Consider the following 27330-nt stretch of genomic DNA (forward strand, 5'->3'; position numbering starts at 1 on the left):
CTTCATACAGCTGTGTGAATGCATATTATTTTTTGTGATTTTTTCACTTTGAAGAACTAAAAAGTACATGAATGTGTGGCACCTGCGATGATAGGAAAAACAAATTTAAATTTGTGTCTTTGACAAGGGGGAATGGCTTTAAGCCATCAGAAGGGAGATTTATATTAGTTATTACAAAAAAAATCCTCCCTGTGAGGGTGCTGAGGCACTGGCAGAGGTTGCCCAGAGAAGCTGTGGCTGCCCCATTCCTGGCAGCGTGCAAGGCCAGGTTGGATGGGGCTTGGAGTAACCTGGTCTAGTGGCAGGGGCTTGAAACTGGATGAGCTTTAAGATCCCTTCCAACTCAAACTATTCTATGAATATATGATTCTATGAAACAACAAAAATGGAAAAAGTCTTTTTTGTGTAATCCCTATGGATGGAAATGTAGTGGGCTACATTGAGCCACTCATGCTGCAAATGCGCAAAGCAAATACGTGTTTGTACCAGCAGCGTGGAAAACAAATACATTTTTTTTCTCAGATATGTTTACTGACTGCACTGAGTCAATTAAGCCTGATCATCACAGTCAAGGTCGCTGAAACTACAGTTCCCACTTGGTCCAGAAGACTGGAGAGGCTGGTACTGAGTTAATCCTTTCACCACTCTGGCTCCCTCAGAAAGCTACAAGCAGATTGGAAACCTACCCTTGAGAAAGCCAATCTTCACTGAAATAGGTGGCATAAACTTGCACCCACCTACCTAATGCAAGGCAACATCATGCAGCCATTCTGGTCAATACTCAATATTTTTATTGGTACACAAGCCTAGAGAGCACATCTGACAGTGCTCCTTGCATACTAACATTTTCCAGCCCAATTCTGTCACAATTCAAAATGCTAGTTATGAAATCTAAGCTAATTAAATTAAATCTCTAAAAAATGCAGAATGCACTAGCTCAGAACATACCGGTCCTGTGGTACAGCATGCACAGCCACAATTCTGCACCTCTGAGGCTCATTTCTAGTACAGATTCATCTTCATGCTGCTGCAAGATAGTTTCCTCTCCCATCTTGATTCTTCCCCTAACCATAGTTACTAGCTTCCTTTCAGAAACAACTTTCTCTAAGAAAGGGACCTCTGAGGTCCTTCTCTAAGAAATCAAAAAGAACAGAGAGCATGCAGTGAGAGTATTGTTTCTCACCTATACAGGCTTTTAGTTTTCATTGTTTATGGCCTTGGGATATTAGAAAAATGTGTAATAATATTTTACCTGAGTTTTGACAGCTCTGAGTGAATTTGTAAGACAGATTCTCTGGTGATGGAACTTTTACTTTTATTATTCAGCTCTTGGATGTTTGATTACCAGGAAAGACCCAGCAGACAGAAAAGCACAGTGCAGGTGAATAGATTCCCAACAGGCAAGATCCATCAGAGAAAGTCAAGTGGCCCAGTTGTACTAGTTTAGCAAGACAAGAAAATGTATATTATCAACAGAGATAAATCAAGAAGATTCTTAATATCTTTTATTTTAATTCTTAATAATAAAAAAAAGAAATCGAATGTGTTGTTTCCTGTTAGAGCATTTGAATTGTAGGTGTCATTTAAAAATTGTATTTTCAGCAAACACAAGAAAAGTAATTGGCTTTGGCTAAGAGCTTGAGGCAAAAATTGGTTTAAGCAGCAGCTAGTGCAGAAGTTACTGTAGATGCTACTACAAATTTGCTGTGCTATCAATAGTTCATAGCTGCACAAGAGTTTGAAGTATCAGTACACAACAAAGAAAGAATCACTTCCACTCCTCATTTCAGTCCAGGACCAGTAGAAAATAGATCTGAAGCCTGAATATTCCCCAAGCAGGGGCTGCCTTAAGGTTTGGGAGGCTGGTTGACTCCCCGGGGGGGTACAGACTCTGAAGTTCAGCTCAGATTTCGCCCAATTTTTGACCGTAGGAGGCATTTCAGACTCTTCACTGAAATTTACTCCATTTAGCCTCTCTTCTGTATAAAAGGCCCTAATAACTTTTCTGTCACTTGCTTTGCAATGAACAGATAATTGCATCAACCCAGCAAGAGCATGACTCACTAAGTGAGCAATATCCATTTTCAACAGGGCAAAAATATCCATGTAGGCCCAATTAATTGTTCCATGATACAATTTAGCATGTATTGAATTAATTAAAAGGCTTTCCTCCCTGTCAAAGGTATAATCAAGGCAATTTGCTAGCAAACATAATCAAGAAACTATGCAAGGAAAGCTTAGCAATATGAGCTATTTTTTACATGGAAAGTTAATTGATTTTCTATCATTTTTCCCCTCTGGGATTCAAATGAAGCTTTACAAAAGTTGTTGTTCTTTTATGTGTAATTGGTCCATGTGAATTTTTAGAGGTCACGTGAAACGAGGCCAGGAAAGTACTTTTTTCTCTCCTCTTCTTCTGAGGGATTGCATCAACCGTCATTAAAAAAAAGACCTGAGGTCACAGAAAACTGCAGAGTGTATAAACTAAAACAATTGACATTTAAAATGGAGAAACTTTACTGTGAGGTAGCTATTGGTTTCCTTTCCTATTGACTACATCAGCAAACATCTTTCTGAATGTTAATATGATGGGGGTGGTTTGAAGAAACACAGGTGGTTTTTTTTTTCTCAGTGCTGGCACCGAATAAAATTCCATCTGGAAAAGAAAGGTTAGGGAAGGTTAACTGAAAAGCAAAATTGAAACCTCAGTTAAACCAAGTGATGATCATAGAATCACAAAATGGTTTGGTTTGGAAGGGACCTTAAAGCTCATCCAGTTCCAACCCCCTGCCATGGGCAGGGACACCTTCCACTAGACGAGGCTGCTCCAAGCCCCGTCCAACCTGGCCTTGAACACTGCCAGGGATGAGGCAGCCACAGCTTCTCTGGGCAACCTGTGCCAGCACCTCACCAACCTCATAATCATAACCATAACCATAATCATAATCATCATCAGTCGGCATTGGTATTCTCCCCTAGCCATTCCTCTGGGGACAAGAGGGTTAAGCAGGGTTACATGGAGGCATGTTTTGGAACAGAAAAGAAATTAAAATTATGCTCTCCTCTGGGAAGACTCTTGGTAAGCTGCAGCTCCCTGTAAGTGTCCCAGAGAAACACAAGAGATGGCAGCGAAAGTCAGTGTATTTCCTATGTTGATTCTGATAGGTCTACTGTGGGATGGAAGTATCAACAGGAACTTATAGTGATGACAAGACAAACTATTTTGAAGTTGATTGAACTGAGTTTTCTTCTGAATTATTTCAGCCAGTAGCACCTACCTGACTTGGGTAATACAAATGCTTGATAAAAATAAGGGCTTAAAGCAATACACATCTATTCAAATTGAAAAGTGGCCATCCAAAGGGTTTCAACGGCTTCTTCACCTCTCAGTGTGGAGAAGGTTCCCCTTTCCCATTGAAAAATGTAGCAATGCCATACCCTGTTCTCTGTATATTACACTGGAACCAGATGATCTTTAAGGTCCCTTCTAACCTAATCCATTCCATGATTCTGATTGTATTTATTGCTCTATAGTGTGGCAGTTAAGACCAGTAAAGGCAAGGAGGAAAAACAGTAAAAGAAGCATGACCTACACATATAAATTGGTTTTGATTTCTGGGAAAAAAATCAACTTCATATATTCCAAAGTAAGATCAAATGTGATGTAATTTACTCAGGCAAAGAGTTCAAGGCTGAGCGTGAAATCGTGAGCCACAGATCTACATACAGACACAGGTTTTCTCAAAGCCCTACTGTGGTTCCGATCCAACATTTCACTTCAAAATTCTGAATTAAGGGGTTTTTTTAAAGCAGAAAAAAAGAAAAGCCATCTTTCCTATCCTAGCATGCAATTGTAATGCAACGAGACTGCTCAGAAGAGCAGAATATTTAAATAATACATCATTTTCATTTTCGCAAATGCTAGCAGTGATGCTTCATAAAGGGGTTGCCAGCCTGTGTACAAATCAAGATTTTACAGAGATGCTCTGGAACTAAAACAGTCAGACTGAACCTGCATCACTAAGATGTAACATCCTTTCTACCACTATCAGAACTGGAATACCAAGACAATAACAATTGCAGCAAGTAAAATTCTCCAGAATTCAACCATTAATTCTCACATGCCTTAGTCTTAGAGGGAAAAAATTAATCAAATCCGACTCCTAGCTGATGCAGTGCTTTGTTCCTATAGCATATTCTCCACTATTTTTTTTCAGATTCTTTTACTTAACCTTAGCCCACCAACTTCCCTCTGTGGTACTTGCAGAGTCTATTATATAAAATAGCATATATTCACAATAGAGAATAAGAGAATAGTATATGTTCAAGTCCAGGGGGGATTAGAACTGAATGAGATTTAAGGTCCCTTCCAACCCAAACCAGCCTATGCTTCTACGATTCTATACCTGAATTTCACCAAGTCGCTTTTTTCCTAAATTTAGCATTAGTTATTTCATTCCTTATTTCCTCACTTCTGTTACAAGCAGTCTAATACATGTTTTTTCAGTATCATCTCTGAACGATGACTTTAATCTGTTGGTTCTGGGGCAGTGAGTGAAAAGTATCAAAAGAATACACATTTCAAAAATGAAATCTGGGCAAGTAGAGGATTCCAAGCAGTACCAGATAAACACTTATTTGAACATTTCTTGTCAGAAATGGTCTCAATTGCAAGCACCTTGCAAAACACACCCTGTAATGAATACTATTAACAGTGGAATTAGATTTGGCAATTAAATTTGGATAGCTTGTTTGCCAGCACATTCATACATGTGGGTTTGGGGGTGGGGTGTTATTCAGCCAGCTTTTTTGACAAGCAAGATTCTTGTACAACTATTGCATAAGAATCAAAAGCAACACATCAAGAAGTGCCACATTCAGAGCACAGGCGATATTTGGCTGCTGAGGGAACCTCTCTTCCCACTAGCTCCTTTCTTCCTGCTGTCAGCAGAAAGATACTCACTGGGCCATTATCTTTCGTACAGTTTGCTTTACGAATGTTTATGAATAGCAAATAGATCTGTGGAATTCTGGATGTGCTTTACAATCCAAAACAAAAAGTCTTAAATGGATCCCAGCTTGGTTGTGGGAAATGCTATTCAGCTAGTGAGAGCTGTCTGTATTTTTGACAGTCTGGATTTTGGAATATGTTAACAGAATTGTTGGTGGGCAGAGGAGTCAAATTGTAAGCAGCTGACTTAAGCACAGGCAGCTCGTAATTAAATTTTCATTCAGTAAGCACGCTGGCCAGTGTTTGTATTTTCCTGATTGATTGTTTTTGAAAGCTTTTCAAATGCTAAGCTTGTGCATGAAATGCTTACAGTACTTTGATGTTTGCTGACCCAGACAGCAGACTTCCATCTTTTTTTACTTGAAAAATTTATCCAGCAGGAAAGTCACTCATCGCATTAATGTAGTGTCTTGTCAAGTTTAAGAAAGCTAGTTGCAAATTTCACGTAGGAAAGATAAAAACAAAAATAAGGAAAAAAGGATGAAAAAGTGCATCTCAACATTTTTCTCTCAAAGAACAAGTGTGCGATTTGCAGCAAATCTAAATGGCAGAAGCAACACTTCCAAGTAATTGGTAAAATACGTCTACTAGCTAAGTTATTCTGAGGAGTATAAGCAACATAATAAATGACCCTTGCCTCTTTCTAAGAATTTTGAAAATTGTATTGCATATTACAAGGATTTATTCATACAGAAAAGCAGATGGGTTCAAGAGAACTTATTAAGGCTTACTTGCTGCAAGTACACACCTGCACTCTAGAAAGTGCCACAAGATTCCTCAACCACAATAGACAAAAAAGAACAAAGTCTGTTGTAACAGATAGAATGAGGCTAAAGCCTTAAGTTATGGTGTTAGCAGTGCCACAAAACACCCTGAAGAATCCCACACAATTTTTAATCTCATTTTAATGGCTCAAGAGATAACTGGGTTGTAAATCCACTTGAATTACAAAATGATTATGCTAATTATTCAGCTGGGCATTCAAAGGTTCTCATGAATTGTATGAAGTCAACAGAATATTTTAGCATGGTTTATTCTCTAGAAAAATACACTTTTCCATTTAATTGTACTATCTTTAGAATCTTTTTATCCATTATCTTCCTATAGAGTGCAGTTATTCCAATCATCATGTTCCATAGTTTGAGAAAAGTTCCATAGTTGAGAAAGGTTTGGTTAGAGATTTTTCAAGTAGAATATCTGCTTTCCCAAAGTTTGAGAACATTCAGATGAAAGAGGGCTTTGAATATATATATATATAGTTTCTACAACCTGAAATTCAGTGCGAAGTTAGATTTAGGAACTTTGTTCAGATCTATCTTTGCTTATTATTTTGAAATGTTTATGTGGATAGATGTACTGAACAAGACACCCTAGAGCACATAAAATTATAGATCACTAATCAGGAGAATTTCATTATCTGTCATTTTTGGAAGTGATGTAAATGAGACAAATATTTCTGCATTTTCATAGGGCATTAAAATTTATTTCCATTTTAACTGTGGAGCACTGCCATTGCAAATAAAGTGGCCTGTCTATAAAACTGACAGTACCTCTTAAGATTTGCTTTTCTTCTTGCAAACTTGTCATAAACAAGCACTAAAACTATCTCCAGCCTAACTCCATGGCATTTCACAGCTCGTACACCTGCAGCATTGGCTTAGAGTACCTTGCCAATGAAACACAAGGTGTCACTTCCAACAGCCAGCAGTCCCAAACTTACCAAACTCATCATCTTTTGAGATGAGGTACAACTTAATACTATGTCAGAGAAAACTGTCTGTCTTGTTTTCCCAGGGGATAGGCAGTCACTTAGCAGATGGGAGAACTGAATGTGCCCAAGACTGGAAAAGGCAGCAGCCTTTCAGTGAGAGGGTGCATCCCTCCACGAGGAGCCCAGGACACACGTGGTACCTCACACCCACCTGTGCTAACTGATGCCTCGCCACAAGAAAGCACACTGCGATGGGAATGCCCTTTGCTACCACAAGCGCTCAGCTCTGTGGTGAAGGGACCTCACCTCCTGAGGCCAGAGAGAACCCTTATCATGGCTTTCCTCGCTTCCTTGGATGGCCTGAAAACACCAAGTCTGAACTTCAGCCTGTGAAGGGGGGCGGTAAGCCACCTGTTCAGCACGGTCCAAGAAAGTCATGAAGTCATAGAACCATTGAATCGTTTGGGTCAGAAGAGACCTTTAAGCTCATCCAGTTCCAACCCCCTGCCACGGGCAGGGACATCTTCCACTAGGCCAGGTTGCTCCAAGCCCGTCCAACTTGGCCTTGAACACTACCAGGGATGTGGCAGCCGCAGCTTCTCTGGGTAACCTGTGTCAGCGTCTCACCACCCTCACAGGGAAGAGCTTCTGCCTAAGAGCTCATGTCAATCTCCCCTCGGCCAGGTTAGAGCCATTCCCCTTTGTCCTATCCCTACAGGCCCTTGTCAAAAGCCCCTCTCTAGCTTTCTTGTTGGCCCTTATTTCTTATTTCCGCATTTAGTGATGCATTTCTGCATCACTAATCGAGACAGTCTGCCTTTATAAGAAAGTATATGTTTTTACAAAGGATATCAGACCTTTCTAAATTAATTCCAAGATAAAGCAAAGTCCACTTCCAATCCTTGCCAAGATGCAGAGGGAGAAAACAAAAAACAAAAAACCAAACCAAACAAACCTTAAAGCAGGTGGGAATCGCATACGTAATAAAGTTTTATGATTTGAACAGGACTTGAAAATATACGTGATACTTTTGTTAAAGGAAAAAGCAATGTTCTAAGCACACACCACTACAGAAACTCCAAAATTACCTGAGTAAAATTAGCAACTGAATTGTTAAAGATATGTTTTTTACATTTCAAGATATGTTTTTTACATTTCAAGGTATGTTTTTTAACATTTCATGTTTGCATTGGTTGTGCATTTAAGTATTTTCCCATCATGATAATAGGTCATATACATAGCTATTTATTCAGTAACATTAAATCAGGAATTGATTTGGCTCCATATTCTTTCAGCAACGACTGTAAATACCAGGGTCCCATCTGTTTTGTATGAATACAAATGGCCTCAGTGGAGTGCTGCCAGTTTATAGCAGCAGAAAATCAAGGCCAGAGGACCAAAGGGTCTCCTCCATAAGAGTAGGGATTTGTTTCCATGCCATCTTCTTCAAGAGATTCTGAATTATCTGGTGAGTACTTTCCATACTAAAATTATTTTTGTTCATTGGCACAGTGTGTATACAATTGTATGTAATGATAGCTTTGTGCATTAATAGAAATATATTTAGAACCATGTCTGAGTCAGATTTGTCTGCATCTCTTCATTTCTTCCATTTTTATCTTACTCTTTCACAACTGTTATCTCAGCAAATAATTACTCTTCCTTTTACGCCCACAAGGAGTAACTCTGAGCATTAATAGTATCTAAGCTTGCACCACAGCCATCCAAGGAAACAACCATTCAGATTCCTATGCCAGTGGAAGGAATACTACACTTCCCATAAAACTCCAGGAGTTTCTCCCCGCAGCTCAGGATCCATCAAGACTGTGGAAAGAAAGAGTCTGGTAACACCTTCCACTAGACCATTCCCCCTTGTCTTATCACTACAGGCCCTTGTCCAAAGCCCCTCTCCAGCTTTCTCGTACATCCTTTGAGGCACTGGAAGCTGCTCTAAGGTCTCCCCAGAGCCTTCTCTTCTCCAGGATGAACAAGCCCAGCTCTCTCAGCCTGCCTACAGATGAGCTCACTGACTGATATGGATGCATATCTCTGTTGCACTTTGGACATCAATGAAGTCATGAACACAAAGGGATTAGAGAGATGCATCACACTGCCTTTGCTTCCAAGGGATTCACCCATTGTGAAAGATTTTGAAGTTCTAAATCCTTGCCAGTGTGTTAGGGATAACATTATATTCCCTACTGCAGCAGCTCCTAAGTTGATTCCAAGTACCGCTCAAAATTTCCTGTTCCATGTGCGAGTTTTGCCTTTAATTCTTTTGGAAAAGAGGATAAATGTTTAGAAAAGACTGTAAATAGAAAAGGACAACATCCCTATAGAAAAGGGCAACATCCCTCACAACCCATGCTGAATATTTTAAAGAGAATACAAGCTGCAAGAGGAAAAGATATATATTATTCAGGCTCCGAAATACCTCGTGAAGCCTGAAACAATTCCAGGTAACTAACTCCATGTACATGTATAAAATTTAACATGCACATAAAGTATGTTCTTAAAAATGACAACCTGGTAGTGGAGAATAGGGAAATATGCCTCCTCTGTGAAGGATAATCAGTTGAAAGGTACAGTCCAAAAACAACCGCAGGGGCAGGCCAATAAAATGTTCAGAAAATGAAGCCTGCATTGCCTGACCACAACTGTGATATTCATCTCTCTTCACAAAGAGCAAAAATCTATCTCATGAGTGGTGTAAATATAAGTGAATTATCCTCATTCCTCTGTCACTAAAGAGTTCCAATTTTGTTGCGTATTCTGTAACAAAGTGTTTCTTTATATCAAACAGAACCATATAATGACTAGACTGAATGACGATTATGGAGCATAATAGGTACTCTGAACAGTTCGTAAAAGAATCATCTGCCTGTGTGAGAAGGTACTGAATGGCTGGATGTATCTCTAATGTACAGGGAAAAAATTATAATGAAATGAATAGAAAATGTACTTAGAGATTCCAGAGCTTATTTGTCCTGAAGATCATTATGAATCCCTGGACAAGATTTCTCATTGACACTACTGGCAATAAGATTCCAACAGGACTGATATCTAGTTTGTGTGTCTCATACAAATAATAACATACAAATAAGTGCAGAATTAATTATTCCACAAAAGTTCACCTTTACTTATGGTTGATTCTTTGTCTGCAGGATAGCAAACTCTGTACACAGAGGTCTCTAGCTTTATCTTTGCTATACATACATATGTATAACATATGTTAATGAGGCTGTCTCCCTTATTTCTCTGTTGAGGCTTTTAAAGGCAGACCTTGCTATCTTTGTGCAGTAGTTCTCCATTTCTTCCTCCCAGATGTGCTCATGGAACTCTTCCAGAACTTAGTTCTTATCCCTCCCATTTATACACATTAACTGTGTCTTCCAGAAGATGATGAATTAATAATTAGATCTGCTCAGGAATTTTTAGCTGAATGTTTCACTGGAAAATTCCACTTGGATCTGAAGCATGCCATTCAAAATACGTTGAGTTCAACAACACAACCCATGGAATTCAAATGAACTCACACTAAAAAAAAACGGAAGATGTTTCCCAAACAACAGCAGAATATGCTACGTAACAAATTACTTCAAAATCTGGTTTAACTAGAGCACAGGCATCTTTATTAGTGTAAATCTTAAAAATTAATTTCTCATTACCTCCTACAAGCAAGAACCTATACAGACCAGTTTTTCTATACAACACATTTGTAGTTTTATTTCACTCTCCTTAAACATCTTGTCTGAGATGACTTTCTTTTCTGGAGAAGAGAAGGCTCTGGGGACACCATATACCAGTCTTCCAGTACCTAAAGGGGCCTACAAGAAAGCTGGAGAGGGACTTCTTACAAGGGCACGTAGTGACAGGACAAGGGGTAATAGCTTTAACCTGACAGAGGGGAGATTGAGATGAGATCTTAGGAAGAAGTTCTTCCCTGTGAGGGTGGTGAGGCACAGGCACAGGTTGCCCAGAGAAGCTGTGGCTGCCCCATCCCTGGCAGTGTTCAAGGCCAGGTTGGACAGGGCTTGGAGCAACCTGCTCTAGTGGAAGGTGTTCCTGCCTGTGACAGGGGGTTGGATCTAGATGAACTTTAAGGTCCCTTCCAACTCAAACCAGTCTGTTATTCTATGATTCTATGAATCTCACTCTTGAATTATATCCCCCTAATCAAGGTAAATACCATTCCTCAAAACAAATGCTATTCAGATTTCAGTGGTGTGTGATTATGGTCTTCAAAATTACTGATCCAGAAAATTTCCTTTGGAGCATCAAAGCACCTTTCTTTGCTTTTATAAGTTGACGATAATAGAGCAGCCAACCAGGCACAGGGATTTCATCCAGAGCCTTTAAACAACTTGTGGTTTGGTCTCTAGTATGTCTGCTCTCTTCCTATATTGATCACATTAATCACCCACTTCAGAAGTAATGGAGATAGGCCAAGGACAAAATGTTGGTCAACAGACTTTAGCTAATGCAGTTTTAACAGAAAACAATGAAAATACAATTCAGTGCAGTGATGTTAAACCAAGCCTCAATAGCGAAGCTTCTACAGTAAGCTGGAAAAAGTGAATTCTAAAAGCCTCACAGCAAGAGTACATACTACCCTGTCCCAAAGAAAGATACACACTCTTCTCTCCCACCCATACCACCTGACCTTCACTCAACTCCAGAGTATGCTGTATTTCAGCGATGCTTAGTATAAGCCATAAGCTGGAATTAGAAATCACCTCCTGATAGCTTTTCAATGCCAATTCCTTTAATGGATAAGATAATTATTTTTTACTCTGTGTGGAGGGCACATGTTTCTATTGTTAGGAGTTGCACCACGTCAATTTTGATCAACTCAGAAGTTTATTGGAAACAGGAATATTTATTTCTCTGCAGAACTGAAGTAAGTGAAAAACCAGAGAAAAAAAACAAAACAACATTCTCATATTTATTCACTCATGTAACACTGTACATTTAAGTCTTATAATGATAGGGAAAGAGTTTATAGACTGATTTGTCAGCTGCAAAAAGCTCTTATTTGCATTACTGAAAGAAGAAGGTAAAAGGCAGCTCTAGGACTAGCTTAGCACTAGTCACCACCTGAGTCTGTACCAAATAGAAGCAAGAGTAGCCACATTCCTATTCTGAATTCCACCAGCTTGTTTTGGTCCTGTACAGCAATTACTCCAGCATACCTCACCTGAACCAATCAATACAGGATTCACCCTGCTCAAGGATTTTTCTACAAAAGGGAATTTATGGTTGTCACTGGATACATCCTTCTAAATGCCTTGTACCACCTGGAAAACAACAACATAGCTGAACATTGTTGCCTAAAAATATTATCTATACAGATATTTTCTATACAACATTATTATTACACAAAAATCCTGTTTGGGTTTAGGAACAAATGCAGATCTCAGTCAACCTGAATCCCTAAGCAAATCATTGTACAGACATATAAAATAGTAGCTGAATGGCTGTTATACAAGAACTCTGAGCAAGCACCATCTTCCTGTTCCATGTTCTCATGAGGACTTGAGAGGAGGAGATACAGGGAAAGGGAACCAAAGGCTTCAAGGCACCTTGGTACATCAAGCGCAAAAATACTGAGGATGTCATTTACTGGTCACACAGATAAAACCACTAAATAAGGATACAGTGAAGTGCTAGATTTACCCCCTAAAATGTTATTTAGCAGCACTGCACAGAATGACTTCAACCCAGTCTTCAGCTCATGCTGACTTGACATCTGCCACCATTTTCTTCTCTTCAGACAAGTCTATAATGGCCTTGAGCTCAGCTTCAGAGAACTTTGGGGTCAGTACAACATTGTCATAATCAAATTCTTCATCAAGTGAGAACGGGTGAACATCATCCCCTAGTAGCTGTAATGAGGAGAAACAGATAAATAAATAATATTGCTGCAAGTGAAGATAAGGGAGCTCAAAATATAAACTTCTAATTAATACTTAATTAAACTATTTTTCCTGACTCTAGCACTCTCAGCTGATTAAGCTCTTTTTAAGTAAAAGAATAAATTCAATTATTCAATTTGACCTAATTTAAGCCATTTAATGTGCTCCATTTGTACTGTACTGTATCTGAATGAATATAATTAGCTAATTTTGCTCAAGGCAAGGAATCTAAAAACCTCCCTTGCACATATCTATTACATTCTTGCCACTTGTACTGGCAGGGCTATGGGGATATGGACAGTTAGTTACATACAGCTATGTTAAATTTCAAAGACAGATTCCATATCCCTAAAATTTGAGCAAATATTACATAGAGCTTGGGCGTACATGCATCTGATACTAATGTAACATGCTTCCCAGAACACAGTTTCAACAAAGGAAATGCCTGGAATGAGCAAAATGACACATAATCAATTTTCAAACTGTAATTCTTTTCACGATCTCAGAAATATGCAATTGGCTGGTTTGGATTTCTTGCATGATGACCCTAAGAGTTGTACTGCATTTGCCAATGTTTGCTTTGTTGACATAGTGTAAAGCATTTCTGTATTGCTTCTCACTGAAATAATTTAGAATAAACAATCTGCCTATAAAATAAAATAATGAAAACAAGTAACTGTGGCAGGCTGTATAAGGGGCCATGACACATAAGATTTATGGCCAGCAGTTACATAAAATTAATTCCAGAGCTACACAGGAGACACATCCTTACTGCCCAAAATGTACAGGAATGCTCCCTATCCTTTGAGAAGTTAATATAAAATGTCTAGAAATTTCAGCCACAAAAAACAGCACATCTCTTTAAGGGCTATGTGTTTCAAAGATTTAAGTACTTCAGTACCAAGTAAGCAAAACATTTAAACATGTGCTTATTTTTATAAATGTCTGACGAATCCTCAATGAAGCCAATGACTACTGACATATCTGAAGTTAAGGATACACATTTTTTGCTGAAAGGAAGGAAGAACACTCCGCATCTTACTGCTCAGTTTAGAAGGCCCAGTTTCTGGTAACATTTTCTAAGAAGCTGCATTGACACAGTTAATGCCACCTAATAAATCAGAGAAGTGGTAGTGGGATTTCCCTCCAGTGGCCGGAAACTTGATAGAGATGGCAGCTAGTGCCCTGCATGTCTACATCTTTATTAATAAACTTTAATCTTTCCAGATTGATCAGGAAATATTTTTTCTGGTTTTGCACAATTTTATTAATCATCTGTATTGCTTAAAGGCTTAACATTCTAGGGACCTGGCTTACATTGGCTTCAAGACATGCTGGATCACATAAATCATCCTAGATGCAGACCTACAGACCATGGACACTTATAAATGAGAAAAACAAACTTTAGATAGAGTTGGTCTAGAAAATGGTATTCATTCTGCAAGCAAAGATTATCTTGCTTATGTCCATAGACAATACAAGGTAAACCATCATTAAGTTTTAGAAATAGCACAGTCAAGAAATGTGTACGTGAGACAAAGTCTGCACACAAGTTCTCTTTCCTATTAAGGCTAAGGTCAACTCCTCGACCTCCTCACCATATTGATGTCCAGTTTCACCTTTTCCACAGGCAAAACATCCTAAAATTCCATTCCAGTAACGGTACAAGCAACTGGATAACAACTGGTACCAGCAACTGGGTTCATTACTACCTGTCTTTCCATAGCAGAAATCCATATCACTCTTCTAAAATACAATGCAAGGTGCAAATATTTTTCAGTTAGTTTGGTTGTAACAACAACAAATGTTGTTTGCCAATGACACCAAGCTGTGTGGTACAGTCGACACACTGGAAAAAAAGGAAGCCATCCAGAGGGCCCTGCACAGGCTAGAGAAAGCCACAGAGATGCTCCAAGGGCTGAAGCACCTCTGCTATGTAGACAGGCTGAGAGAGCTGGGGTTGTTCAGCCTGGAGAAGAGAAGGTTCCTTAAGGGGAGACCTTACAGCAGCTCCCAGTGCCTAAAGGGGCCTACAAGAAAGCTGGAGAGGGGCTTTGGACAAGGGCCTGCAGGGATAGGACAAGGGGGAATAGCTTTAACCTGACAGAGGGGAGATTTAGATTAGGTGTTAGGAAGAAGTTCTTCCCTGTGAGGGTGGTGAGGTGCTGGCACCGGTTGCCCAGAGAACCTGTGGCTGCCCCATCCCTGGCAGTGTTCAAGGCCAGGTTGGACACAGGGGCTTGGAGCAACCTGCTCTAGTGGAAGGTGTCCCTGCCCGTGGCAGGGGGTTGGAACTGGATGAGCTTTAAGGTCTCTTCCAACCCAAACCAGTCTGGGCTTCTATGATCCTATGAACCCTTAACCAATACAATAGTACTCAGTTTCTCTTTCATAAAGCTGCTTTTCCTCAAATGCAAACAAATTTTGCATGCAGTGGGATCTTCATCTACTTTTCATGAATTATAATTTAAAGAGTCATATGCAATCCTTTATGAACTCTGCAGGATGCTATAACCCTCCTTTGGTTTTATACAGAAGTTACCAGATGAGAAAACTATAAAACTTCATTCTAGGTTGGTTTTTTTGTGTGCCAATGGGCATTTCTCAAGGTAAAAACCTTGGATTATATCAGTCCTTAAGGAAAAGAGTCAGCATTTTTATTCACAAAATGGTGGGTATTAAAGCTTGAAAGGTCATTTTAGAACATTTACTTTTTCCCAAAGCAGACTTGTTCCCTATAGTAAAGAGTTTATTGCAAAGAACTAAATGCAACTGAGCTCAGGAAAGGAGGTAACATACTCACTGCTGTAACATCAAACTTTCATTGGTCACGCATCATTTATAAACTTGATTTAAGCCTCATGGGACATCAATAAGCATATGAAACTATCAAAACTGGCCCACTTTAGCCAGAACCTAACTTCAGCTTCTATTACAATGATCAGGCAGGCAAAATGAGTGGTGAAGAACTTTGCAATAGAAATCCCCAAAAGTTAATGCTCACGCTCCATTTGGATAGGAAGCTTGATGACTTAAAATCAGCCTGTGAGCCATCCACACCTTCTGGAAGTTTGAAAAGAACTGAAGTTCTGAGGGAAAATGGGCATTCTAAATTAAAGCTTGTATTGATTGTGACTGATTAAAAGACTGACACTGCATAAAGCAAATGTCTCCACACCAGACCTAGACAATGCATATGCTCAGCAGCATCTTGCGACTATTCATTTCCAAGAGGAAAATCCCAATTCTGATCACAGTATATTCTAAAACCTTCTTTACTTTTAAATGTCACATTAAAGGGATCATTCACTAACTCCTTGTTGCAGAAGATGTTTCCTATCTTCAGCCCAATAAAAATTGTATTATGTCATAAGATCATGAGATCACTGGAAAATTAAATGGCCCATCATTCTACATAAGTAATGATTTGTTAAAAAGTCAGGAAGTGCAAGAATTTACTTGAATATTTTGTGAGTTGCACCAACTAAATATTAAAAAGCCCACATACAGTTTAAAGTATTGAAGTACACATTTTGAAAATGTAGGATTATATAGTAGCACTGTGCAAGACAAAATAGTACCTTTCTGTTAAGAGTTTTTATCTCAATTCTTACTGTATTTTTGAATTAATTATTAATGTAAAAAATCAATAATGTGACTTGTTAACTTATAGCACTTCCACATGCTCCATCTTTATCTCTCTGTTTTTGTGGAAATAACATTAGAAGCCAGTATTTAAATAAACAAATGTGACCTCATACCTCCTGGGTTTTGCTGTCCAATGGCTGGGGAACTGACAAGATCCTGGACTTCAGTTGAATGGGCTTATCAAAAAAGGGTGTACAATAAGTCACTGTCTGTTCCACCTCTCCTGGGAGAAGTAATGACCCTGTTGAATAAAAAAAAAAACCAGCTTTAACCTTCCATTCAATGTATAAATTACAATATTCTGTGTAAAAGCCTGTAGTGCTCAAACATAGGCAGCAGCTTGTTATTCAAAAAGTGTGCTGTACTTATTCTTGCATAATATAGGCAGCTATCTTTAAAACAGACCCATGCAGTCCTGAGCTAAAAGCTAGACAGTAAAGTACACTATACTAAGGAAAAATAAAACTTGGTTGAAAAGCAGGTATCTCTTCTTTCTTGAGGACACAAAATTAAAAATCAGGATGTAGACACTCCTAAACTGAGAGAGCACCTGGGATTCAGTTCATCTCTTTCATAACAAAGAAGGAAGGGTCTGACCAGAGATATCTGCAGCAGGAGTTATAAAACACCAGACAATCCTGGTCCTGCCATTGATTAACTGCTCAGTCTCATTCACTTCTCTTTCGCTAGAGTTTCACCACCTGTATACTGGGCATAAAGAATCTTTGCATCTTAAAATACTCTCCTGAAACATTAAGTAAAAACACCTGGTAGAACTACTAATACTTCCCACTGCAGTGCCAGATGACTCTCTTGTCCAAAGATATTTCACGGATGTTTGTTCCTCCAAGAGCTGTCAAAAAAAGAGGTACTTGAGAGGACTTCTCTACACCTGGGACATGGGAACACGTAACCTTTCCACATAGTCAGGATTTGGTCCACAGTTCACAAATGCACAGACTTTCTGAATCACTTTTCCTTTACATACTTAAGCAAAATGTTCCTACTGGGAATAGTGGGTTTGCTTTCTGTGACAGCTCAAAAGGATATGCCTTAGGTTTAGAAATATCCTTTAACATGAATCAATCTCAGCTCTGCTACAGCACAGATGTGTCCATCTTGTCTCAGTAATGTTTTTATGAAGGAACTTAAGAGGACCACATGTTTTGCAATTTCTTCAAAGAATTATGTAAATCTACCTACTATTTTTTCTGGCTGATACAGCAGTTTCTTTACAGCTTTATAGTACATTTTAGTAGCTTGATTTCCCCTCGAAATCTCAGAATAAATTTTCAAAGTGTTGCTTATATGTTCGTTAATGGAAGCAATAAGACGGTACATAGATCCAGGGTTAAAAGGAAGAAATGGCTATCTATCTCTACCTGCACACTTTTACCACAGTAGTGGAGTTACACACCTCTCATTCTCCTGTAAATCTGTGTTTGAACCTAATGATTTCCTACCTAGGCCTTCATAAAAAATCCATGATTGAATTCTTCATTTAGTTTTCCTCTGGGAATTGCGTAGCATTTCAAAGCCAGCAGGGCATTGGAATTGTAAAGCAGAATGTTCTTTAAAACAAAGCTGAGTTCATTCCCTGGGGTATCTCATTCCTAGTTATTTTTGTCTTTTAGTTTGTGATTCACATATAAGTGGTTTCGTTTTCATCCCTATTACCTTGGTTGCTTTTATCTATCTCTAGTCATCTATGTGCTTACGGTCCTTGTTCTCAGCACAGCATCTGATCTTATTCTGCAACAGTTATATGAGAAAGCTTTCTGAAAAGAACAGTGCAGCCCACAAGTATATATGCTATGTCTTCATATGCTCTGCAACTCTTTTTTTTTCCCATTTTTTATAACTTGGGTCAAAATTATTTGTAGGACAGAAGGAAGATGTAAATGCTCATTTAAAGGCAACAGCACCCTCCGCTGCTGTTTACGACTAAATATATGCCACCACTGTAGGAAGGAAAGCCTGGACATCAGGAGGTTTGTATCACCTCTTGATATAAACACTGATTATTTCTTTACTAAGAAGGCTCCCCGCCTGCAACAAACCAACCTGTGGAGAGAAGATGAGGAGGAAGCACTGTTACACCACAGTCTGGCAATGGCTCAGAAAGACAATCCTTAAGAATGAGGACAACAGAAGGAAAGGTATTTTTGCTTTTAGCAAGAACTACTGGTCGTACTCAGAATGTCAACTCCACTATTTCAAGGCTCCTTAGTAATGCAAACAATGTTTCAAATTCCTTTCAATCACCCCATAAGAATGTGGTAATCAATCTCTGGTTGCCAGTAGACATGTCAGACAGGAACTCTGTCTATCCCGGCTATGTGACAGCATATGGAAGTCTAATTGGTAAATGTTGCTTTCCCTGATAATGCTTAATCAAGAAACTCCTTCAGAGAGAAAGATTAGGGAGTTTTGACACTCTTCCTTCTCAGCAGAAGCTCACAAAGGAACTGCAGGCTATTGTAAGTTCTGGCCAGTACCTCACAGCTGGTTTAGCCTGACATTACAGCACTAGTGGATGATGATCCTAATTAAGCTGCTAATTATGTTCTCTGTGGAGGTTAAAGGAAAAGGAAATCCTTGGAAAGCCTTGGATACTGCCAATGGCACCCTATATAGAGATAACTGAGGGGGCAGTGATACCAAAATTCTGAGATTTTGGAACACACCTCTCACACCATGAAGAATCAACTTCCTGGTGATAGAGCAGTGAACTCCAATGGTTTACCCACGTCCAGCATATTTTAATGAGGGCGTATCTAGAAACTGAGCAATTCTTTTCTGTTTATCCCTTTCCCCACATACACAAAAACCAGACCCATAGAAAGAACACTACTCAGCTGGGGTTTTTTGCTCATTTTGTACATTGACTGTAATTACAAGTATAGGAAAATTAACCTATTGACACAAATCTGATTTGAACTTTCAGAAGTGAAATTCAAAGTTTTGTCTGTATCTTTAGCTTTACTGTAGCCAAATGACGGTCAGCTGGTAAAACACTGGTTTTACCACCTTCAGATACTACATTTCACAAAAATGCTGTTGATGGGGAGCTGAGGTAGTGATAAAGAAAAAAGCTTAAAAGCTAAATGTTGTCTACTCTGATTTTCAGTCTTCAGGCTGTTGGCCCCAAAGACCTGCCTAGTGTGAAATCAACAAGGCAATGTTAAATGATCGCAAAGAAAGGAAAAATAAAAAAGGGAGAGATTTACCAGTTGGAGTGAACCCTGTACTTGAAAAAATCCACATAATTTAACTAAATCCTCTTCCTCAACATGATTTTTCCATATACCCTGGTGTTCAACATTGGATGGAGTCTTGGGTGACATGCTTTAGTATGTGGTGTCCCTGCACATGTCAGGGGGTTGGAACTAGATGATCTTAAGGTCCTTTCCAATCTTAACTATTCTGTGATTCCATGATTCTATAAGTAGAGGCTCAAAATACAAATGGAAATTAATAGATTATGGAAAATAACAGATATTGATATCATTCTAAGGAATTATTTAAATACTCAAATGGCTATGCTTGGCCTCAGTTTCGAAGTAACTGAATTACCTTGATTCTTGGAAGGCAGATGCAGAGACTGTGAGAATGAAGACAGAGCAGATTATCCTGGAAAGCATGCTAAGGCACATGAAGAATAACGAGGTGGCTGGTGACAGCCAACATGGCTTCACTAAGGGCAAATCCTGCCTGACCAGTTTGGTGGCCTTCTATGATGGAGCTACATAACTGATGGACAGGGGCAGAACAGTTGACGTCATCTACCTGCAAAGCGTTCAACACTGTCCCACACAACATCCTTGTCTCTAAACTGGGGAGACATCAATTTGATGGATGGACCACCCGCTGGATAAACAATTGGCTGGATGGCTGCATGCAGAGAGTTGCAGTTAATGCCTCAATGTCCAACTGGAGACAGATAACAAGTGGTGTCCCTCAGGGGCTAGTGTTGGGACCGATCTTGTTCGACATCTTTGTTGGTGACATGGACAGTGGGATTGAGTGCACCCTCAGCAAGTTTGTCAATGACACCAAGCTGTGTGGTTCAGTTGATAAGCTGGAGGGAAGGGATGCCATCCAGAGGGACCTTGACACGCTTGAGAGGTGGGCCAATGCCAACCTCATGAAGTTCAACCAAGCCAAGTGCAAGGTCCTACACCGGGGCCAGGGCAATCCTGGGCACAGGTACAGGTTGGGCAGAGAAGCGATTCAGAGCAGCCCTGTGGAGGAGGACTTGGGGGTGTTGGTTGATGAGAAACTGAATATGAGCCGGCTTCAGTGTGCGCTCGCAGCCCAGAAACCAACTGTATCCTGGGCTGCACCAAAAGAAGCATGACCAGCAGGTCAAAGGAGGTGATCCTGCCCCTCTACTCTGCTCTCATGTGACCCCACTTGAAGCACTGTGTACAGTTCTGGTGTCCTCAATATAAAAAGGACATGGAGCTGTTGGAGGAAGTCCAGAGGATGGCCACGAGGAGAGAGCCTGGAGAAGAGAAGGCTGCGTGGGGACCTCATAGCAGCCTTCCAATATCTGAAAGGGGCCTACAAGGATGCTGGAGAGGGACTCTTCATCAGGGACTGTAGTGATAGGACAAGGGGTAACTGGTTCAAACTTAAGCAGTGGAAGTTTAGGTCACACATAAGGAAGAAGTTCTTTACTGTGAGGATGGTGAGGCACTGGAAAAGGTTGCCCACAGAAGCGATAAATGCTCCATCCCTGGCAGTGTTCAAGGCCAGGTTGGACAGAGTCTTAAGTGACATGCTTTAGTGCGTGGTGTCCCTGCCCATGGCAGGAGGGTTGGAACTAGATGATCTTAAGGTCCTTTCCAACCCTAACTATTCTATGATTCTATGATTCTCCTCAACCTCTGCAGGGTAACAGAGAACTGGAACCTTGAAAAGAAAAGTTTACAGTACATCAGGGCTCCAAGCTAGATTAGGATGAAACTGATATCATAGAATCATAGACTGGTTTGTGTTGGAAGAGACCTTAGAGCTCATCTAGTTCCAACCCCCTGCCCCAGGCTTGGAGCAACCTGGTCTAGTGGAAGGTGTCCCTGCCTGCGTATGAGCTTTAAGGTCCCTTCCAACCCAAACCATAATATGATTCCATTTTGTACCATGCTTTTCACACTGTCAACTTTGAGCCACTTCCCCATGAGTGTGACTATTGTACTAATGAACGATTGCTAACTAAGCTTACTGATCTGCCCTTTAAAGCTAAATGAAGAATGAAAATACCGAACTGTTGCCAATGACAAGCAGAGATAAAAGCTTGTTGTAATTATAATAGCAAGGTAAGATATTTTTTGCTGGGTGTCCTAGCTTGTTTTCTCAATAAGAAATCTTTAATCTACCATTTGTTCTGACATACAGGTGGCAGCATTTAAAAAGGCCAGCAACAGAATGGCTTTCAAATTCTGTCACAATTTTCCTCACTTATAAACTAACGGGAATTATTCAGAATTAATCCTTTTTTAAAGTGGTCAGTAGGGATATTTTTTAATATTATTTTATTACTACAAACAATAGAAGCAACACCATTTTGTATTTTGATTAGCATTTAGTTGCTATGGTTTCTATGTGGTTGCCCCACCCCTGGCAGTGTTCAAGGCAGGTTGGATGGGGCTTGGAACAACCTGGTCTAGTGGAAGGTGTCCTAGTCTAGTGGAAGGGGTTGGAACTGGATGAGATTTAAGGTCACTTCCAACCCAAACCAGTCTGTGATTCTATGACTCTCTGAAATCGCTTCTTTCTGCACTGAGGCAGTCTGTGCACAGTTTGTGTCTCCTCGAAAAGCTGAGGAGAGCAGAGATTGAAAGCCAAATAAAATATCACATAAAAAGCGAGTAATTAGCACACTGATCTACAGTGGTGGTAGTATAATGTTATGTTTATTGTTTTTATAATCAACTATAAAAGCACTAACTGAAAAGTTTTCCCAGTGTGGCTTGCATAAAGTGCTATTCAGACACTACAAGCAGAGGATCATTTTTGTAATTCTCATCTTGTTCAGATACAGTCTGTTTTACTAGGGGTTTCTAAATGTGATTAACATTTACTCTTGCACACAAACAAATACACAGAAATGACTGAAAAGCCTAGAGAGAGGCATGGTCCAGAGAGTGGTGAGCTATCCCCAAGCTCTAGCAGAGCTCTTCTTTCCTCACTGCCCTGCTTGATATTTTAGTGTGGGGTTTATTTCTCATCATCCAATTTGTGGCCTGTTTTGAACTAGAGATATCGAACTATATTTCCATGAACTAGAGAGAAGCAATTCTCATTTCATTATGGTACAAGTGAACTGTGGGTTTATCCTTCCACTAGTAAGCCCCGGGGTTTTTTAATAGTATTACCAGAAATTAAGGCATAAACACAAAACAATGTCCTACAAAGGGAAAAATGGACACATTTCAACATTGCACTCAAAAGAAATCTTTGATGTCTGTACCTGATACAGGACTTCTACCTTACTCCTTCCTTCCTGAAATGCCCAGGTTGGAGAAAAAATATTTGCTGTAAACCTGACATGCTGGTTTATTATTTTCTTTTGAGTTATAGCCAAGCTCCAAATATTAAACCATCTAGAAGTCTCTAAGCCCTCTGACTTCTTGTTACAACAAGAGACTAAACAAATCTTTAACATATTAGACAGACTCATCAAAGAGCAATAACTAAGGAAGCAAAGACCAAAGTCCTCCTCTGTACCAGCTTCTTTTAGTGACCTTAAGCAAATCCCTTAATCTGTGTAGCTTGGTTTCTTTGTGCAGTAACAGGTATAGATGAAGAAAATTAATTTAATCACTAAAAGGTTGTCAATGCTGGTGGTAATAAACCACAAACACCTATGATAGACAAATAACTATGGGTACTAGGTTTCTCTTTACTTTTTAGAGGTGGGCGAGTTATAATTATTATAGACACATGGAACAGTTGAACACAAATCCAAATGTTCCTAATAAGAATTCTTAAAGGAGTTCACTGTAAATTCAAAATTAGTCTCATTTATTAAGCCCAGGATGGAATAATTTTAATAGGTAGGGACAACATTTTTATTCAATATTTCCACTTTATAGAACTCTCTTTTAGCACCCACACTACTTTTCGGATAAATTTTTGTAATCAAAATAATTTCACTATAAAATAGAAGTGCAGAAAAAATGTGGAAATGATGCTGAAAACAAGAGCTTTGCAATTCAGGGGAAGAAAAAAAAAACAAAAAAACAAAAAACACCCAAACAAACAAAAACAAAAAACAACAAAAAAATCAGCCCTGCTCACCAGGACAGACACAGTATAATAAATATTCCTTATAATTTATTATCTTATTACCTCCTAGAGTGAGGAAATGAATCCTTTAACTTGGGGGATCTGGGGAATTTTTTAACAAGAGAAGAACTGAGGAACAATATCTTTTTCAGAGGAGAACCAGTTCTTCAAACAAAGTCCATACACTTGCATCTAAAGACAGAAAATTATAGTAAATATGAAGTGGAGAGAGGGACCCTACCACTGCACGTCTGTTCATCTGTGTCTGTATCTTCTAAATGTAAGGCCTTGTCCACCTGTTATAAAAAAAAAAAAAGGAAAATAGAGTAATGTATTAATTTCATAATAAAGCAAAGCAAAAAAGCAGTACATTGTCTGCTTCATCTTCTCCATTCTCCCCTGCATTTTTCCAAGAAAGCATATGAATTTTCTTTGAAATGTGTAGCCCAAAGGAAATAACTTTACCTGTAAGCAAAGAACTGCTGCCAAAATTGCTGCATATCAACTACTGTAATGGGAAAGAAGCTAAAGCTGTACAGCAACTTTTTCAGGAACTTAGTGGGAAGGTGGAGAAATAAAATATATATGACAAGTTACTCTGCAGTTTCGCAAGCTCACTGCATATGGCACAGAGATAATACATGCTACAAGCAAAGAAAAGCTTTCGCTACTAATGGTGAACAGAATGGAAAACAAAAAATCTAAGAATTATTACATTTTGTATATTTCATCTGGGACATTGCACCACTGTTTTTTTCAGGCTGATTTCAGTCCCTTGAAAATGGTCTAAACTATCTAAAATGTACCACAAGACTGCATCCAGCTCTGGGGTTCCCAACACAAGAGGGATGTGGAGCTGTTGGAGTGAGTCCAGAGGATGCCACGGAGATGCTGCGAGGGCTGGAGCAGCTCTGCTCTGGAACCAGGCTGAGAGAGCTGGGCTTGTTCAGCCTGGAGGAGAAGGTTCCTTAAGGGGAGACCTTACAGCAGCTCCCAGTGCCTAAAGGGGCTACAAGAAAGCTGGAGAGGGGCTTTGGACAAGGGCCCGTAGGGATAGGACAAGGGGGAATGGCTTTAACCTGACAGAGGGGAGACTGAGATGAGATCTTAGGAAGAAGGTCTTCCCTGTGAGGGTGGTGAGGTGCTGGCACAGGTTGCCCAGAGAAGCTGTGGCTGCCCCATCCCTGGCAGTGTTCAAGGCCAGGTTGGACGGGGCTTGGAGCAACCTGGTCTAGTGGAAGGTGTCCCTGCCCGTGGCAGGGGGTTGGAACTAGTTGAGCTTTAGGGTCCCTTCCAATCCAAACCAGTCTGTGATTCTGATTCTATGTTTCTTATTTCAGGTAGCAGTCTGAATTGATGCATAAGGTGGGAGTCAAAGACCTTTCCCTGCCTATGTGCATATATTGTTACCAACAGTGCGTGAAATCGTAATACACCTAAAAAGCAGCATTTAGAACAGAATTATTGTTTTCAATAGCAGGTTTTTTCCCTCTTTCCTTAGGGGAGGCTTGAAGGTTACAGTGGCCAACTTACTGCATTACAGCCTCCTCCTGCTAGCAATTTTTCTGATGTATTCTAGTATTACTGCATTTGTTTCTTAAACTGCTAATGTGACAAAAATGTGCAGCCATGCCTGAAACTTTTTTTTCTATAGCAACAAAGACAAAGTATTAAGATGTTTCATTATATAAAGGATAATGGAAGTTGCACATTGCTTTATGGGGCAGAAACACAATTCAAAGGGGCTAAAGCAAGAGACCCTAAGGCAGTCTATCCTCATTAGGCAACCATACTCTTCATGAGAAGAATGGCAAAAAGATTCTTGACATTATTATTATACAATCAATTGGCAGAATGTGATTGTTTTAAAAGCCTTGCTTGACTCCGCCTCAAAGGCACATGCTAGCAGGGAGTAAAATGACAGCTTGTGCTATTTGACTGACGCCTGGCAGGCCCATCACTTGAAGGCACTCAAGTATATTGCTCTGTGTATTGCACAAAATGAGCTACTACTTTTTTAATAAAAAGTTTAATGCAGGGAATTTTTGAGTACAGGCTGGATCACAGCTTAGCTATTTGTCATTCAGGTAGGACGTCAGAAGTCCTTAACAAGTGGACAAAGGTTTCCACCTTGCTCTCTCCAGATGATGTCTGTTGTTTTCCTGACCCTACACATTAAATCCTTAATCTCATACATTTCAGAAGATTAAAAATGCCTATGGCCTGCCTACTGTTTACTTTAGGTAGCTGAAGCAATCTAGCTTTGGTAACACAGAACTCAGGACTTGCTAAAATCCCCAAAAATCAAAATAAATCTGTGCATGCTGACATTCATACACTCGAGATCTTTCCCTTTTTGCCAACCCCTACCATTAACTGTAGTCTTCAGTGAAAGCATTGTAAAGGTCCTTGCAGGGCGTCTTATTTATTAGCCAGATTATAGCAGCTCTTCAATAGAGCAAATGCCACAGCCAAATGTGATCCCTGCAGGTGCCTCTGTAAGCATTACACACCAAGGTAGTATTTTAAATATTTGCATCAGATGGGATAAATACCACTAGCCTTTAATATTTGGACAGTATATCTCCACATATTTCCATCTGTTTGAATGCGGTGCTTGTCCACATGGATAAATGTTAACTCATTACCTCATTCTCATTTGGCAGCTGTGGTGGAAGAGACACCCCGATTTTCTTGCTTCTTCCAGGTGAGCCATCCTGTTTATTTCTGTTTGGTAATTCAGAAGTATAAAATATTTTCCTTAAGGAGTCAACTTTACTTCTGCGAACTGTCTTCCCCTCTTCCTCTGCAAGGAGAACCATACCAGATCAGATAACGTAATGCACTATCCAAGAAAAAGAAAAATGTGAATTTCATTAAATCTAATATTGACTTATTTCACACATTCACTTTTCCTATCATGCTCAGAGCTTCCGTGTGCATCATATACATGCATTTTGCAATCTTTATTACAAAACCAAATATGCAGTTTGAACTTCAAGTGCAGAGTACCACCTATTCCTCAATATTGAACAATTCATTGCCTCAAAAGCTTATGCAATATACAGAAAACTTGATAAAACAACAAGAAAGCTGAAAATTACCAAAAAAGCAAGATAGTGAGTAAGGTTACATCTCAGTTTTTATTTTAAAACTTTGTTTAATCGCTTTCTGAATTCTGCACAAAATGGCACATAATATTTCTGCCCACGCCTTCATCTGGCATTTGCAAACACCAGACATATGAAAAATATCTTCTTTGCAATACCACTTCAAACCCCCAAGCACCTGCACATGCTCAGTAGAGTATTTTAGTTATACATTTTTAGAATTAAAGCCAGAACTCCCCCTCATTCCCCAAAACCAACACACACATTCAACACTTCTGTGTCTAGTTTTAAAAGTCCAACAGCTGTGCTTATGTGGAATCTCTCCTTATAAAATCACTTGATATACTCAGCAGTTCAGGTGCACATATTCATAGAATCATAGAACCATAGACTGGTTTGGGTTAGAAGGGACCTTAAAGCTCATCCAGTTCCAACCCCCTGCCACGGGCAGGGACACCTTCCGCTAGATCAGGTTGCTCCAAGCCCCATCCAACCTGGCCTTGAACACTGCCAGGGATGGGGCAGCCACAGCTTCTCTGGGCGCACAACCTCTCTGGGCCTTTCTTTTCTTCACATTATCAAACCAATGGCGTACTTTCTTACCAAGCACAAGACAGGACTATGATTTTGATCACAGTACAG

General features: G+C 39.6%; 1 protein-coding gene across 3 annotated transcripts in view; it reads right to left on the minus strand.

Annotated features, from left to right (window-relative positions):
* Positions 1–11563: 11563 nt before the first annotated feature.
* The window catches only part of IFTAP (intraflagellar transport associated protein), a 41077-nt gene continuing 25310 nt past the window's right edge, over positions 11564–27330 (minus strand). For 2 of the 3 annotated variants that reach the window (XR_003991240.1, XM_030484788.1), the window contains exons 2-5: positions 26227–26384; positions 23820–23874; positions 16399–16526; positions 11564–12607 (exon numbers count right to left, since the gene is read on the minus strand). Coding sequence is in view for 2 of the 3 variants with exons in the window: in XM_030484788.1 (XP_030340648.1) it covers positions 12455–12607; positions 16399–16526; positions 23820–23874; positions 26227–26384 (494 nt within the window). In the remaining variant the exon portion in view is untranslated. Of the gene's footprint in view, positions 12608–16398; positions 16527–23819; positions 23875–26226; positions 26424–27330 lie in introns of all 3 variants that reach the window. The other variant, XM_030484789.1, reaches the window with a different exon arrangement.

The sequence above is a fragment of the Strigops habroptila genome, chromosome 4 (genome assembly GCF_004027225.2).
Source record: "Strigops habroptila isolate Jane chromosome 4, bStrHab1.2.pri, whole genome shotgun sequence".
Taxonomy (NCBI): domain Eukaryota; kingdom Metazoa; phylum Chordata; class Aves; order Psittaciformes; family Psittacidae; genus Strigops; species Strigops habroptila.